Below are 15509 nucleotides of genomic sequence, written 5' to 3'. Positions count from 1 at the left end.
GAGTCGTGTATATTTCCTATAACAACCAATCACAGCTCAGCTTTCACCCCTGATAAAATGAAAGCTGAGCTGTGAGTGATTGCTGTGGCCTGTTTTTACCAATATCTGTTTTACACACATGCAGGCATTCAGTGCACTGGGGGCAATGAACTTAGCCCTCTGTGCACTTATCTGCCCACCCACCAGATCCTGCAAAATGCTTCCCAATATATATTCACCCTGCGCTCGGCAGTGAACGGCAACCTAAAGTGACATAATGGCAAAGTGCTGGAGGAATATACTTTGGTAGACATTTTACAAGAGCTAGCATCAGATCAGTGCACTGAGGGGTTAAAGGATTACCCGAGTGCCCGCATTTACATATTAACTGTTAATAGTTAAGATTACACAACAAAGGTGCGCACAGCCTCCCTGTCCCTGCCCTTATTATCTATTAGCAGGTTAGGATTGTCTATTTAGGTTACCAAGAAATTGGGGTCAGAGGTAAGATTGCATAAATATGAGAGTCTATAACCATGGAGAGACAGTGGAGGTCTGCACAGAAGCTTAGAACATTACTTACTAGGTTCAGTCAAGACTTTTAGCATACTTTATGGTGGACACTTTGGAGCAATTATACAAAGATATAAAATTATTTAATGGCCATGTTCACACAGTGTATTTTTTAGTAAAATAACGGCAGTGGTTGTTCGTCTTCAATAGAGATGAGGGAACCGGGTTCGAGTCGATCCGAGCCCGAACGTTCGGTATTTGATTAGCTGGGGCTGCTGAACTTGTATAAAGCTCTAAGGTTGTCTGGAAAACATGGACACAGCCAATGACTGTATCCATGTTTTCCACATAGCCTTAGGGCTTTATCCAACTTCAGCAGCCACCTCTAATTAAATGGCGAAAGTTCGGGTTCGGATCGACGCAAGCATGCTCGAGGTTCGCTCATCTCTAGTCTTCAACAAATTCCATTGAAGTCTATGGAAACAGCAAAGTTCACACAGTGTTCGTGTCGTTAATTTGCAGAGGTTATAGAGCAAATAGCGGACATTATTTTACTTTTGTACTTACAGATAAATTTTTTTTTCACACAGTATATCTATTAAGTTAAATGGACATTTTAAAATAAGCCCCACCCAAAAGAGCCATCTCATGTGTTCATAAAGCTGTAAGAATCTTAAGGTCCATTTATACTGGCCGATTATCGTGAAAAAAAAAATCATTAAATCGTTCAGATGTAAACCTTAATCGTCTGGTATAAATGCGGCAATGAACTAACTACAATGAAAATTCATTTGTATGTCGTTGATCGCATCTTTTGTGCTGACCTCAAAATCTTTGTTAATCGTTCCCAAGTCTTTCAGTGTAAACACTCATCATCCACAGTATATAGATACGAACACAATTACGAATATTCCCAGAATATATATATGAACGCAATTACGATCGCAGTAACGACTTTTCCTACCAATTTACCTTCTTGTCTAAAAGCCTATTGTTCAAAAGAAAAAAATCATCACTTGTTCGCTAAACAAGCGATTTGTCTGGGCGTGTAAAAGGTCCCTTAAACACTTGTAGAATTTGTTGATATTTTATCACTTTATTAGGATGTTGCATCGAAAGAGGAAGACGACGATGTTTCTGATAAAGGTAGCGATTCTGAAGATGAGGATACCAACAGGGATTCCCAGAGTGATGGAAGTGACAAGGATTCTGACAACGATGAAAAGCATGGCAAAGATGATGAAGCGGTAAGCTTTGTTAGGCTATTCCTTCCTGTATTGTATCATCCCTACATTAATATACATCTCTTCCCCAAACTTCGAGCCAGTTCCAGCTTTTAGGCCAATGGATGCATATAGGTATACAACAGCAACAACCAAAAAAATCAGTGATCACAGCTTATTTCTGTGTGTTCAGAGTTAAGTACAAGAGTTTCACCTCCACCACTACCCAGACCCAGCTTAGTAAAATAAAAGCTGAGCTGCAATTGGTGACTGTGGGCAGTTTACCCCAGTTTCTATTTTACACAATTTGATTAATCTGGACAACAAGGTTTCAACAGACCTCATGATGCTAAGGTAATATATAGTTTATAGGTATTCCTACAGAAATGGCACACAATACCTTCTACCTGTCATATAATTGTAGCTAATCTCATGCAGATTGTATTTGGTGTTTTCGACCATAATCATTAGTTATGTCTGTTTTCAACAACAACCTTTATCCTATACAATGAGCCTGACTGTCATCCTGTCCCCTGTCTCTGTATTAACATAAGAGAAACAGATCGCTGATCTCAGGGCGATAAGCCAAACGATAGATAACACTGCCGGCTGCTAATGAAAGTGCTCAATGCAGTAAAATCCTAGGTGCATTGCCCCCTGGGAAACATGAATATGCAAAAGAAGAACCTGTGGAGCCTTATCGAAGAGTCTCGAAACACAGGTGCCACCCCTTGGCTGGGACCTTCCTGGAGGAATATCTGGCTAGTCCTGTGTTTCGAGACTCTTCGATGAGCCTCCACGGGCTCTTCTTTTGCATATTCTGTATTAACATGGATCAGACATGTTGGATTTTTAACCAAGCTGGCTGTGTTGTCTCATCGCTGGAGATTCTATGGCAGTCTATAGAGATAATATAAATATTCAGTCTGGAGCAGCCAGAGAAGTCAGCAGTCATTTGGCTCACTGCCAACCAAGGCCTCCTTCACACGTCCGTGAAAATTATTTAGATTTCTTATCAGGAAATCCAGATAAATTTCCGAACCTATCGGGTTCTATTGAGTGCAGATACCCTTCATGGGTTTTTTTCCCCGAAGGGTGTCCGTGTTAGAAAATTGCTCCAGATAATATAGGATATGTCGTATATTTGTCTGGAATCTGGAATTCCAGATGCATTACATGGTAACCTGGGCCTGATGCTGGCCTTTTAACCCTGTCAATCATCCTTGTGGCTGGAGGCAGCACTATACCTCCGGTCACTAGAGGCCGCTACCTCCTCCTCAGGGTTGCTGCGCTTAAGTGACATCACACATGCCCACGCAGAGCCAGAAGGAGAAACCAAAGGGGAGCATCCTGCAGCTGGTGAGTATGATTTATTTTTAGTGCCAGGAAACACTGATAGTTTCTTGGTCGTAAAAACGGCCACAGACTTGTGAAGGGGGCCTTACATTTATGGCTGAAATGTTAGGGGGGTTAAACAGGATTAGGAAAAAGAAAAAAACTTCCAAGTCCGATCCAGATCATGGAAACGTGGCTGTTTCTGTCAGAAACCTCATCACATCTGTCTACAGGTTGTGAAAGGTATTACTGCTCAGCTCTGTTCACATATCCAAGGCCTTGTTAGTTGGATCCTGAGAAGGATATAACATCTAAGACTAGGTTTATCTTGGGAGAATTTACTATAGGCGACTTTATTACAGGCCATATTGAAGTGTGTGAGCTGTTTGTTTTACATAGAATAATAAGTGTCCATGTTCTTCTTTCAGGAGTGGCAGGAGCTGCAGCAGAGCATTCAGCGGAAAGACCGAGCTCTACTAGAAACCAAATCTAAAATAACACATCCTGTATATAGTTTATATTTTCCAGAGGTAATGTACACCAATGCTTCATAAATTGTAGTAAACTTATCTTAACAGCAGTTTAGTGGTCATCTTAAACCTTTATATATGATTTGGCTTTATCAGAAACATTACATGTTGTTATTGAAGAAATGTCCTATGGCCTTATGGGACGTATGCAAAGAACATCTTTTTCTTTTTATAAATTAGCTGGCATTCTGATTTCCCCTTTAGCAGCTTATTTGGCCAGTCAGGTCTATTATTGGGGGGGTCAGACTTGTGGTGACCAGCTAACCTCTTGCTTCTATATAGAGTGTCTATTGGAATGATGTAGCTGCTTTAAGGCCTCATTCACACACTGTATTTTTTGATTAAACAACGGCCATTTTTTAATTACAGCAGCCAATTGCATTCACTACTAAGGAATCCTGGCCGGAGTGTATATACACTGTGGCCGGGATTCCATGCGGCCACACAGAAAACTGACATGTCAATTTTGTACGGCCGCTATTCATTAAAAAGTGGCCGCACAAAATTGACAGTGCAGACAATGTAAAGTCTGGCTCCGGACGTACTTTACATTGTCTGCAATGATTAATTGGAACACATTGAATGTGCTCATATTCCAATTTAAAAGAGGTGATGTTCATCCGGGCCGGTACTGCAGAACTGGCCTGGATGAACTTCACAGACAGCAGCCATTTTGTGACACGGCCGTGTCACAGAACGGCTGCTGTTATACAGCTTCTGAAACATTTCCCTAAGGAACATTGTATAGTGTGGAGGGCGCAGGGGTGCTGCTGAGGAGCAACAGCAGAGGCGAGAAGAGCTCCTGTACCTCCTCCACCTCCAGCTTCTGCAGGGCAGGCATCTTAATATATTATGAAGGAAATACCCAGTCCTGTGTACTTTCACATGTGAGGATTCCCTTTTTATTGAGACTCCTCTACAACAGATCAAGGAAAGGGGTAAGGGGGTTTGGGAGAATGGAGGAGAGAGGAGCTAACATTGGAAGAGGGGCTGGGGGGGCATGGCTGGAAGAGGGGCTCAGGGCTGAATGAGCGCAGCCATTGTCCATTGCAGTGGACATAATGACAGATGCTGGTACATGGATGAACTGTCTTTCATTTAGGATGGTTCCTAGACTAAATATCTCTCCTTTATCACAACATGGCCGACTTCTTTTTAAATTAATCTAATTCGCAGAGCAATAAAGTAACTAGCTTACGTCTTACCATTTGTTGTTTTTTTTATGTACGCATTTACTCTTCTAGGAAAAGCAAGAATGGTGGTGGATATACATTGCAGACAGAAAGGATCAAACATTAATATCTATGCCCTATCATGTGTGTACATTAAAGGATCAAGAAGAGGTGAGCACAGTGTATATGTTAGTAGCCTATGTCTGTAGGGAGCGTTGTATCATCATCGCTTTAGGGGGCACTTTGAAGTAATTTATTTGGGTAGGTAGTGTTTGGCTTATTTTATAGCTTACAATTAGTGACTTACAAATCGTAGTGTGTTTATCTTAAGGCCCTATTACACGGAGTGATAGTCTGCCCAATCAGGCAGATTCAGCAGATTATCGCTCTGTTTAATAAAGGCAACAATCAGCCGATGACCACAATCATTGGCTGATCGTCATCTTTCAACATGTTAAAAAAAAAATCATCACACATCTCTACGTGTAATTTTCATGTGCGGTCAATGACTTATGACTGTGCAAAAAAAGAAATAAACTTTATACATACCTGTGCACATTTCCTGGTGTCCTCCTAGCTTCTGCAAGCTCCCGAAACTTGTAATAGGCTCAGTAAGAGAGTGCTGATCTAGTAGATTGTTGCTCGCTTATCTAGAATATCTGGTCGTGTAATACGGACGTTATAGTAAGCTTTGTTTACTTACAGGTTGTGCACTCCATTCATTTGTGTTCAGAGCAAAGCAGAAGGAGACTTCAATTACTCCAGCACTTAAAGCGAATGTATCATCAGGTATATTCGCTTTAACATGACCTACAGATAAATCAGCGCTGGTGCAGGGAAGCCAGTGCCGTGTAGTGATGTCACGTTACCAGAATTATCAGTTCGATACCGATACCAGCTGTTTTATTTTGATACTCGATACCATTTCAATACTAAAGTTAAAAAAAAAACAAAACTGTAAAAATACAAATATAATGCCCCCCCCAGACTGCAGATATGTGCACAACACCTCCCAGCATGCCTCTATGTGCAGAAGGAGGTATGCTGGGAGTTGTTGTGTACAAAGAGGTATGCTGGGAATTGTTGTGCAGAAGGAGGTATGCTGGGAAGTTTTGTGTACAAGGAGGTATGCTGGAAGTTGTTGTGTACAAGGAGGTATGCTGGGAGTTGTTGTGCAGAAGGAGGTATGCTGGGAGTTGTTGTGCAGAAGGAGGTATGCTGGGAGTTGTTGTGCAGAAGGAGGTATGCTGGGAGTTGTTGTGCAGAAGGAGGTATGCTGGGAGTTGTTGTGTACAAGGAGGTATGCTGGGAGTTATTTGTACAAGGATGTATGCTGGGAGTTGTTGTGTACAAGGAGGTATGCTGGGAGTTGTTGTGTACAAGGAGGTATGCTGGGAGTTGTTTGTACAAGGATGTATGCTGGGAGTTGTTGTGTACAAGGAGGTATGCTGGGAGTTGTTGTGTACAAGAAGGTATGCTGGGGGTTGTTGTGTACAAGGAGGTATGCTGGGAGTTGTTGTGTACAAGGAGGTATGCTGGGAGTTGTTGTGCAGAAGGAGGTATGCTGGGAGTTGTTGTGCAGAAGGAGGTATGCTGGGAGTTGTTGTGTACAAGGAGGTATGCTGGGAGTTGTTGTGTACAAGGAGGTATGCTGGGAGTTGTCAGGAGGCTGCTGCTGTACAACTGCATCTCCCAACATATCTCTTTGTGCACTACAACTCCCACCAATCAGCTAGTTATTCCGTTTCCTATATTTTGGGAGACCCCTTTGAGTTTGTGGAGGCTGCAATGCAGTTATTGCCCACAAGGTATTTAAATATGTAAAAACCTGCAACAAGTAACCGTACCGCAGCATGTGAACACAGCCGCAATTGGCCAGTAACTTGTGTCATAAGAATTATAGCAAATGATCTGGATATTTATAGGATTGTTATATATATTGTAAGTGTCTGTATATATTGTGGCACTGCAGCGGGTCTATGCACAGCACCAGGGTTGGCACAATGTACATGGGGGGAGACCACCACAGAATATTCAGACACTACAATGCCATAGATAGAGGGGGCAGAGAGAGAAAAGAGAGAGAGACAGAGAGAGATAGATAGGAGACAGAGAGAAAGAGGAAATAGATAGATACTGAAGATAGATTGATTGATATGAGATAGATAGATTATTAGATAGATAGATAGAGGGGGCAGAGAGAAAAGAGAGAGAGAGAGATAGGAGACAGAGAGAAAGAGGAAATAGATACTGTAGATAGATTGATTGATATGAGATAGATAGAGAGATAGATGATATGAGATAGATAGATAGATAGATAGATAGAGGGGGCAGAGAGAGAAGAGAGAGAGATAGATAGGAGACAGAGAGAAAGAGGAAATAGATACTGTAGATTGATTGATTGATAGATAGATAGATGAGAGAGAGATAGATAGATAGATAGATAGGAGATAGAGAGGAGATACAGGGCACTCACACTGACTGATTGACACAAGAAGAGTGGAGATAAGCCTCCACCGGCTTACAGCACAGGAAGAGGGTCCTGGACACTGCACGGGGAGGCTGTGGAGGAGGGAGTAGACACACAGGCCGGGCAGAGGTCACCACACTGCCCGGGAAGCACGGCCTGTGCTATGGAGACCGCTGTGCAGCTGCCTTACATACAGAGCAGTGATTGATGTCCTGACGACCTGTCCGGGCTATCGGGCGGCTGCAGCGTTCTCTTCAGGCCCCCTGCATCCCGGTCAGTGTGATGACATGTGATTTCCCCTGGACGCTGTCTGCACTGCAATGCCGTTCTTAATAAAATGAAGGCTGCACAGCCGGCACCGTGTGACAGGGTAATCTGTAGGTTACATCCCCCTATAGCCAGAGCCGATCACCTCCACTGATGTCCACACTGATCCTGACAGCCCCGGTCTCCCCCACCTCACAGCTCAGCTACATATATAGTGGCCGCTCCATATGCAGGAGACTCGTGCTGCCTATGGAGCGACTCGGGAAGGGGTTAAATGCCGCTGTCAGGTGTGACAGCGGCACGTACAATGTAAAATAGCCGGCACTAGTGATCGCTGTGTGCCGGCTATTTGAATTTGCCGCCGCCGGGAGAGCAGAGAAGGTGACTGCAGGGAGCAGGGGGCGGCACACAGAGAACACGGCCGGCGCTCTAAGCTGTTATTAGGCAGCTTAATATAAAGTATTGATACCAGGAAATCCTGGTACCGAAGCGTATTTTTGCCCGAAATATCGATAGTAGTATCGATATTTTGGTGCATTGTGCATCCCTAGTGCCGTGGTTCAAAAAATGGCCTGATTCCCGTATACGGTGCTGTTCTATCCACAGGTATTTGGCCGGGGCTGAAGCACTGGAGGCGGGCCGCCCCAGTGGGAGGAATACCCGCCCCTCTATGACGCGGATCCGTTGATTCTAACGGAGCCGCGTCATAGAGGGACGGGGGATTCCTCCCGCTGGGGTCGGTCTGGGCTGCCTCTGGTGTTTCAACCCCAGCCCGGTACCCATGGATAGAACGGCGCCTTACATGGAAACCGGACCCTAGTTTTTAAAAAATGAACCGCGGCATTAGCTTCCCTGCGCCAGCGCTGATCTATCTGTGGGTCATGTTAAAGTGAATGTACCTGATGGTACATTCGCTTTAAAGAGTTTCTGGCCTGAATGAAATTGTTTGCCTATTGTCAGAATAGGCCGTTAATTGCCAGGCCAGAAGGAATTACAAGTATATCATTCTATGTTAAGGGTTTAAAAAAGTTCATTGTTGTCATTAGTATGTATTAGGTTTTTTTTTGTTTTTGTTTTAATAATACACGGACAGTTGTTGGGAATACCAGAGTATGCTCTAATAACAGGAAATATTAACAGACAGCCCTAAAATCTCTTTGTGATCCTTGGGCTGTGTTCCCACACAAGGTATAAGCCTTCATTGCAATTTAAAGGGGAACTGCGGCAAGATTTCGTCATTTACTTGTACTTTTATTTAGAAAACTCAAGTCTTCCAGTACAGTTGCATGTATTCTCAGTAGGTAAAGGGGGATATGCCGCAGCAGGACATACACATAAGAAATCATCAGCTTTGCATGTCTGTGGTATCCAAAGTCTACAATTTTTATGTTTTCAAATCATCTGGTGTCAAAGTTTATATAGATTTTGTAATTTACTTCTGTTTAGAAATTGGAAGTCTTCCAGTACTTTATCATATGCTGTATGTTGTATTGGCAGAGGTGGCAGCAGAGAGCGCTGTCTCAGACTGGAAAGAATATACTACTTCATGCAGGACATACAGCAGCTGATAAGTACTGGAATACTTGAGGGTTGTTGTTTTTTTAAATAGAAGTAAATTACAAATTTATGTAATTTTCTGAAACAAGTTGATTTAAAGGAAAAACATTTTGCCAGAGTACCCCTGTGATATTGTCATCCCTTTCCATATCAGAAGTTCTCAGCACCATTCTAAAGCTTATATTCTGGACATTTCATATATTATGTTATAAAGGATTTCTTTGTGGTCTCTCCCCTCAAAAATGCATGTTGTTGTTGGCAGACAGTGTCGTAGGGGCGGGGCTGATTGACAATGGAAGCCTCATATCTCCGCCCACATGTACACCCTATGCTCCACCCCTCTGTGACAGCATAACCTTCTAGAGTGGCCCTTCGCAGCTGACCTAAAGCCTAGACCTCCTTTAGGTCAGCCCATTCCAATGTCTGTGGAGGGGTGCCCATGACGTTACAGAGGGACGCTGATGTAGGCTGAGGTATGGGCCCCCCATCCTTTATACAGTAAGATATGAAATGTCCACATTGTAAGCTTTGGAATGGTGCTGAGAACTCCTGATATGATACTCCTTCTTTGATATGATAGAAGGGGTTCTTAATCAGTGTCTTCCTTTAAATACTGGCATCGCTGAAAGAGTTAAATAGCAAAGATCAGTGTTTCCTATGATCTCTACTTTTAGGATCAGTTCATACGGAGCAAATGCGGCACTGTGGCTTACCTTACATATTCATTTCTGTTTTGTTTGTTTTTTTTAAAGGTCGAGCTAAAATTTCCCGCACCAAGCAGACCTGGAAATTATCAATATACTGTGTTCTTAAGGTCTGATTCTTATATGGGCTTAGATCAGATTAAACCATTAAAGGTAAGATATCTGATAACTGTTTATAATGTATATAGATTGCTAAAGAAACAGTTTAGCATGTAAAGCAGGGATTGGGAACTCTCGGCCCTTCAGCTGTTGCAAAACTACAATTCCCATCATGCCTGGACAGCCAACGGCTGTCCAGGCATGATGGGAATTGTAGTTTTGCTACAGCTGGAGGGCCGACTGTTCCCCATCTCTGATGTAAAGCAAGAAATGACTGTACCCCCTAAAAAAAAAAAGTAATCATGTAAATGAATCGTTCTTTTCAGAAACAGTTGTGTATGCTCTTTACAGCAGCCAGTTGTTACAGGACATAAAATGAGGCTGCCCATACAAATTAGATATTTCTTCCAACTCCCCATAATACATGTATGCCTTTCTCAATGGGGGAAGGGGAATAAGCCACTGTCTGAATTAACTTATCACCCAGGTAAACAATGGTTCAGACATGTTGACATTCAGCATGACAATTCTTCCCTCCCCTGGACATCTGCCATTGGAGAACAGTCATATCCATTTAGAGGGGTAATCCAGTGAAACTTTTTTTCTTCCAAATGAACTGGTGTCAGGAAGTTACGCAAATTTGTAATTTACTTCTCTTTAAAAATCTCAAGCCTTACAGTACTTATCATCTGCTGTATGCGCTGCAGGAAGTGATGTATTCTTCCCAGTGCTTTCTGCTGCCACCTCTATCCAAAGAAGGAAAGGTTGTCTATAGGGATTTGCTGCTGCTTTGGACAGCTCCAAATGTGATGGACAGAGGTGGCAGCAGAGAGCACTGTGTCAGGCTGGACACATAAGATACACCATTACCTGCAGGACATACAGCACCACTGGAAGACTTGAGATTTTTACACGGAAGTAAATTACAAATCCTTGCAACGTTGACACACATTGATTTAAAAGAAAAAAAAAATCTCCAGAGAATCCCTTTAAGAAAGGCTGTGGATATTATACATTAGAACTACTGTACATAAAGCATGACATACTCCTATACCTACTCAACATGAATACTTATGGTACAAATGTCACATTTTCCATTCCTAGCTGGAAGTTCATGAAGCTAAACCAATACCTGAAAACCACCCACAGTGGGATACCACCATGGAGGGCGATGATGACCAAGGAGACAGCGACGGCTTTGAAGAAAGCTACGACGAGGAGGAGGAAGACGAAGAAGACGATTAAGTTAAATTAAATAAATAAACGGACTTAAAAGATTTGCACATGGTCGTCTGTCTGATATCGGAGCTATTCCATTCGCCAGAGCCACAGTGTAGAAGTTTTTTGAGGAAATTGATTTATTTTAAGGTTACCCTTCATAATCCTGAATGTTTCTGTGATGGTTGGCGTTGACGGTCGCACATCCTAGTCATAGTGATCTTTTTTTAAAGCCAACTGGTGCAGTGTGAAGCATTTACTCCATCGAAAGAAATAAAGATTTTTATTCAAATGATTCTTTAGTTCCCAAAGTGCTCATCTTCCACAGCCACAGACTCCACCCTCTCTCCCAAGACCCTCACTACCATTGGTTGAGTTTTATTTTGTTATATTATACCACTTTCCTTCCATTTACTGTTGTTTCTACATTATTCAAGTTTGTATCATCTGTTTTTTTTTAAGTTGAAACATTCCTCTAAATTTTATAAGGATACTAATATATAATGTCAATCTATATATACTATCAATCTTCCCTTTCAAATAAGTAATAGTTCTTATTGTTACCACTAGCCTATCAATGCAAACATGGGTTTGGGAAAGGAATGGCTCTGTAAATCGTGGGACCACAAGTTGCAGTATGTTTGTGGGTTTTATGCAAAGATGCCTTTTTTTTTTTGTAAAGATATATCTGAGAGGCTTTTCTGAAAAGTCTTAATGTCAGGATAAGTAGCGATGTGCTCTGTGACTGTCCGAGACGACAACAATACCAGCCATCCATTGTCTTCGGAACGGTGCCAAGCTCCATTCTATTTGTCCTGACGCTACGGTTTCCACATCTGGAATTTTTGTGCAGTTGTTTCTGTGTCGGCTCACTTGGCCTTCTGCAAAGTTGAGGATGAAACTAGGAGCTCCATACACATACTGTGTAATGCTCAGTAAACTAGTACACCATTGATGACTGTTTTGCATTTGTACTGTGTACTTTCACCCCACCCCCCCACAGATAAATAACAATGGAGAAAAAGTGTAATTTTTCTTAATATTTGCTATTATACTGTAAATAAATAGCATTTCACCTAGTTAGTGGTCTTGTATAGTATATGGCCTGTTTCTCCCAGGTGAATCTTTCATACTACTACTATAAATGGATACTTCTCAGCTGTTACTGCAGAATGTGAAGAGAACAGGGTGAGGTGGTTACGCCAGGGATTTTTAGGGTTTGTGTAATAGTAAGATGTGGGATGTATAACCGATCACTTTCCCCGCACTTTTTACCCATTCTCAAATTTATGTGGCCAATTGGTTGAAACAGAAATTTTTTGCCATGTTTCTGAAAACGGGTTGTTCTTTAAATGCAAACTGACATTGAAAATAAAAAACTCTTTGTAATGCAATAGTTGCAAATAAACTTCAGAGGTTAAATGGTATTTGCATAAGTTATTGTGTGTTTTAGTCAAATAGACATACAAGTGAATTGTAATTTAAGTGACCTAAAGATGATTCGGCTGGCTGTACTTCTGTAGCTTAGCTAATTCTTTGCACTATACTGGATAGCCGCCTTAAAGGGAACGGAGCGCTGGACTCGCCTGTCATTCTCTATGAGCGTTGGACTCATCTCTCGGCGCGCGTGTCCGGGCTGCAGCGGCTGAGATCTCCGTGACCCGACCGGATCCAGAAGCGGGACCCGGCGGGATCAGGTGGGTATAGGGGGCTGTAGCGGGGGTCGGGAGCCTGTCACCCCGGCACGGGGGGTGACAGGTTCCCTTTAAAGGCTATATACCTATAGAAACATAAATCTCTTACTTAAAGGTTAAATGTGACTTGCATGTACCTTTAAGGGGTTGGCCCCTTTATAGTGAAATTTTTAGTGTACAGTATAAGTAACTGTGCTCATTGCCGTTACTAACATTTGCTCCCAGTGTACCTTATAGAGCTAAAATCAGACTCCCCTCCTCCAGGCTGTGCTGCCCTGCTCTGTGGTGATTCTGTCCATAAGATGGCCGACATGGAGGAGCATGTGACCCACTCCCAGTGTCCTCCATAGGCATATACAGGCTCAGTGGTGTATAGTGGAGGCGGGGCATGTTCACATGCTTCTCTATGTCGGCCATCATATGTACAGACTCGCCACAGAGCAGGACAGCACAGCCTGGAGAAGGGGAGTCTGATTTTAGCTCTATGAGGTACACAGGGAGCTGCTGTCAGTATATACAGTGAGTACACTTACTAATACTGTACACTGAGCAATTTTACTATAAAGTGGCCAACCCCTTAAATTTTCATTTCATAGGGTGAAGGTGTTTCCTTTAGATGGTTGATGACCTAATGTGCTTTAAAAAAAACTGTTGCTTTTTAAGAGGTACCCCGGAGAGAGAAAAAAAATGTTAAGTTATACAGATTTTTAAGTTACTTCTATTTAAAAATCTCAAATCTTCCAGTACTTATCAGTTACTGTATGTCCTGCAGAAAGTTGTGTATTCTTTCCAGTCAGAGACAGCTCTCTCTGCTGCCACCTCTGTCTGTGTCAGACCCAAAAGGATATGCCACTTCCTGCAGGACATACAGCAGCTGATAAGTACTGGAAGACTTGAGATTATTTAATAGAAGTAAATGACAAATTATTTAATTTTCTGACACCAGTTGAAATAACATTTTCTTTTCCTCCCGAGTACCCCTTTAACTAATAAGGAAAGCAGTCTCTTTTATGCAGACCATGAGCATCATAAAACACTGACAAGCTCCCTTATCACATGGAATTCCAGCACCATGGAACTTTAGGCAACCCAAAGTGTGCTACGCAATTTCCAACAATTACAGAAGTACGCCATGTGAGACCATGACATAAACCACTATTTGGGATTGTAGTAGGACCCAGAAGGGAAGAGGCACGACTTAGAATATTTAGCAGAGGTTTTGCTTGAGCTGTTCTTGAGCAACATGGCCATTTGCAGTACACCTGTGGTACCAGTACAGTGGAAACCTCACAGAAGGGACCCCATATTGGAAACCCCTCAAAGAATTCCATCTAGGGGTGGAGGGAGAATTTAGACCTTTTAGTTAACCCTTTCAAGACTGAGCCCATTGATGCCTGGATGTCCAAATTAATGCAATGTCCCTCCCCGCCTTCTAAGAGCCATAGTGCTTTTATTTTTCCACCTACAGGGCTGGTTTGGGTGTAATTTTTTTGTGCCATGATCTCTATTTTTTTTTTTTAATTTATCATATTGGTGTAACAGAAAAATTTTGATCGCTTTCTATAAAAAAAATTCTGATATATAATTTAATAAAATCAGCAATCCTAGTGTTTTTTTTAATTCGTTTATGTGGTTCACCGTGCGGGAACAATAATGTTTTATTTTAATAGATCGGACAATTCCGCGCACTATGTAATATGTTTATTAAACTTTTAATGGGAGGGGGGTTTATAAGGGTTTTTCTTTTATACTTTTAAAAACTTTTATTACACTTTTTGCACTGTAAAACATGGAATCATTGGATTGCATGTACTGATCTATGCTATGCCATAGCATAGCATAGATCAGCGTTATCGGCGATCTATGCATAGAGCCTGCCTGAGAGCAGATGCACAGATCGCAGAAATATGCACAGATCGCCAAACCGACAGAACGGAGGTACATGCGATTTGGCTTACCCCCGCCCGTCTGTACATGCAATCGGGACCACAGCGGGTGTCCGGATCACTGTGACAGAGGCTTAAACGCCACGATCGCTATAGATTGCGGCATTTAAGGGGTTAATGAGACGCAGCTGCCTCTCATTACCTTCGGCCCCGGACACTGATGTGTACGGGATCGCTCTCACTGCAGTGCTTTGGTAAAAATTACTCATGTCATAAAGAACATAGGGATCTATGCACCCCAATATTTTTTACAATATCTTGGCCAACAGAACAACCAGAACAACCTTTAGTTCTTATTGGTATCATTGTTGTGGTACGTGTGACCTTTTGATCATTTTTGTTCTGCCTGTTTGGCGGCAAGGTGACCGAAAACAGCTATCTTTTTTAAATGACACTCACTGGGCTGCTAAATAACATGACAGTTTTATAGTATGGGCGATTATGAATGCAGCAAAACCTTCTATGTATGTATGTTTATTGTTTTTTTTTTATTGTTTTTTAATGATGAATGACTTTATTGTTCTTTTAGTTCTTTTGTTGTCCCCCTCATTTGTTTGTCAGTATACTACAGAGCAGTACATCAGTGCCTAAGGTCCATATTACACAGGTGATCACAAATGTAAACTGTCTTACACAGACTATTTAATGGCTCGACTATCGTGCAGCAAGGGCTGTACGGACATTGTTAGCCTCGTGGCTGTGTCATTACAGTGCAGCGAATATTCATACACTTTTCCTGCTCCCAGCATGATATTGATACATCATGCCGTGCGGGGAAAGACTCCACTACAGGGATTCCCCC

At 42.2% G+C, this 15509-nt stretch overlaps 1 protein-coding gene across 1 annotated transcript in view; it reads left to right on the top strand.

Moving 5' to 3' along the window:
• The window catches only part of SEC63 (SEC63 homolog, protein translocation regulator), a 43086-nt gene extending 31031 nt beyond the window's left edge, over nucleotides 1-12055 (top strand). Inside the window, exons 17-21 of the mRNA XM_069974804.1 lie at nucleotides 1596-1739; nucleotides 3479-3580; nucleotides 4825-4923; nucleotides 9799-9903; nucleotides 10954-12055. Of these exons, the coding sequence (XP_069830905.1) occupies nucleotides 1596-1739; nucleotides 3479-3580; nucleotides 4825-4923; nucleotides 9799-9903; nucleotides 10954-11094 (591 nt within the window). The 3' untranslated portion in view covers nucleotides 11095-12055. The remainder of the gene's footprint in view (nucleotides 1-1595; nucleotides 1740-3478; nucleotides 3581-4824; nucleotides 4924-9798; nucleotides 9904-10953) is intronic.
• Nucleotides 12056-15509: the final 3454 nt, after the last annotated feature.

The sequence above is a fragment of the Dendropsophus ebraccatus genome, chromosome 6 (assembly GCF_027789765.1).
Source record: "Dendropsophus ebraccatus isolate aDenEbr1 chromosome 6, aDenEbr1.pat, whole genome shotgun sequence".
Taxonomy (NCBI): domain Eukaryota; kingdom Metazoa; phylum Chordata; class Amphibia; order Anura; family Hylidae; genus Dendropsophus; species Dendropsophus ebraccatus.
Note: the sequence above shows the minus strand (reverse complement) of the source record. Positions and strands in the feature narration are given on the sequence as shown.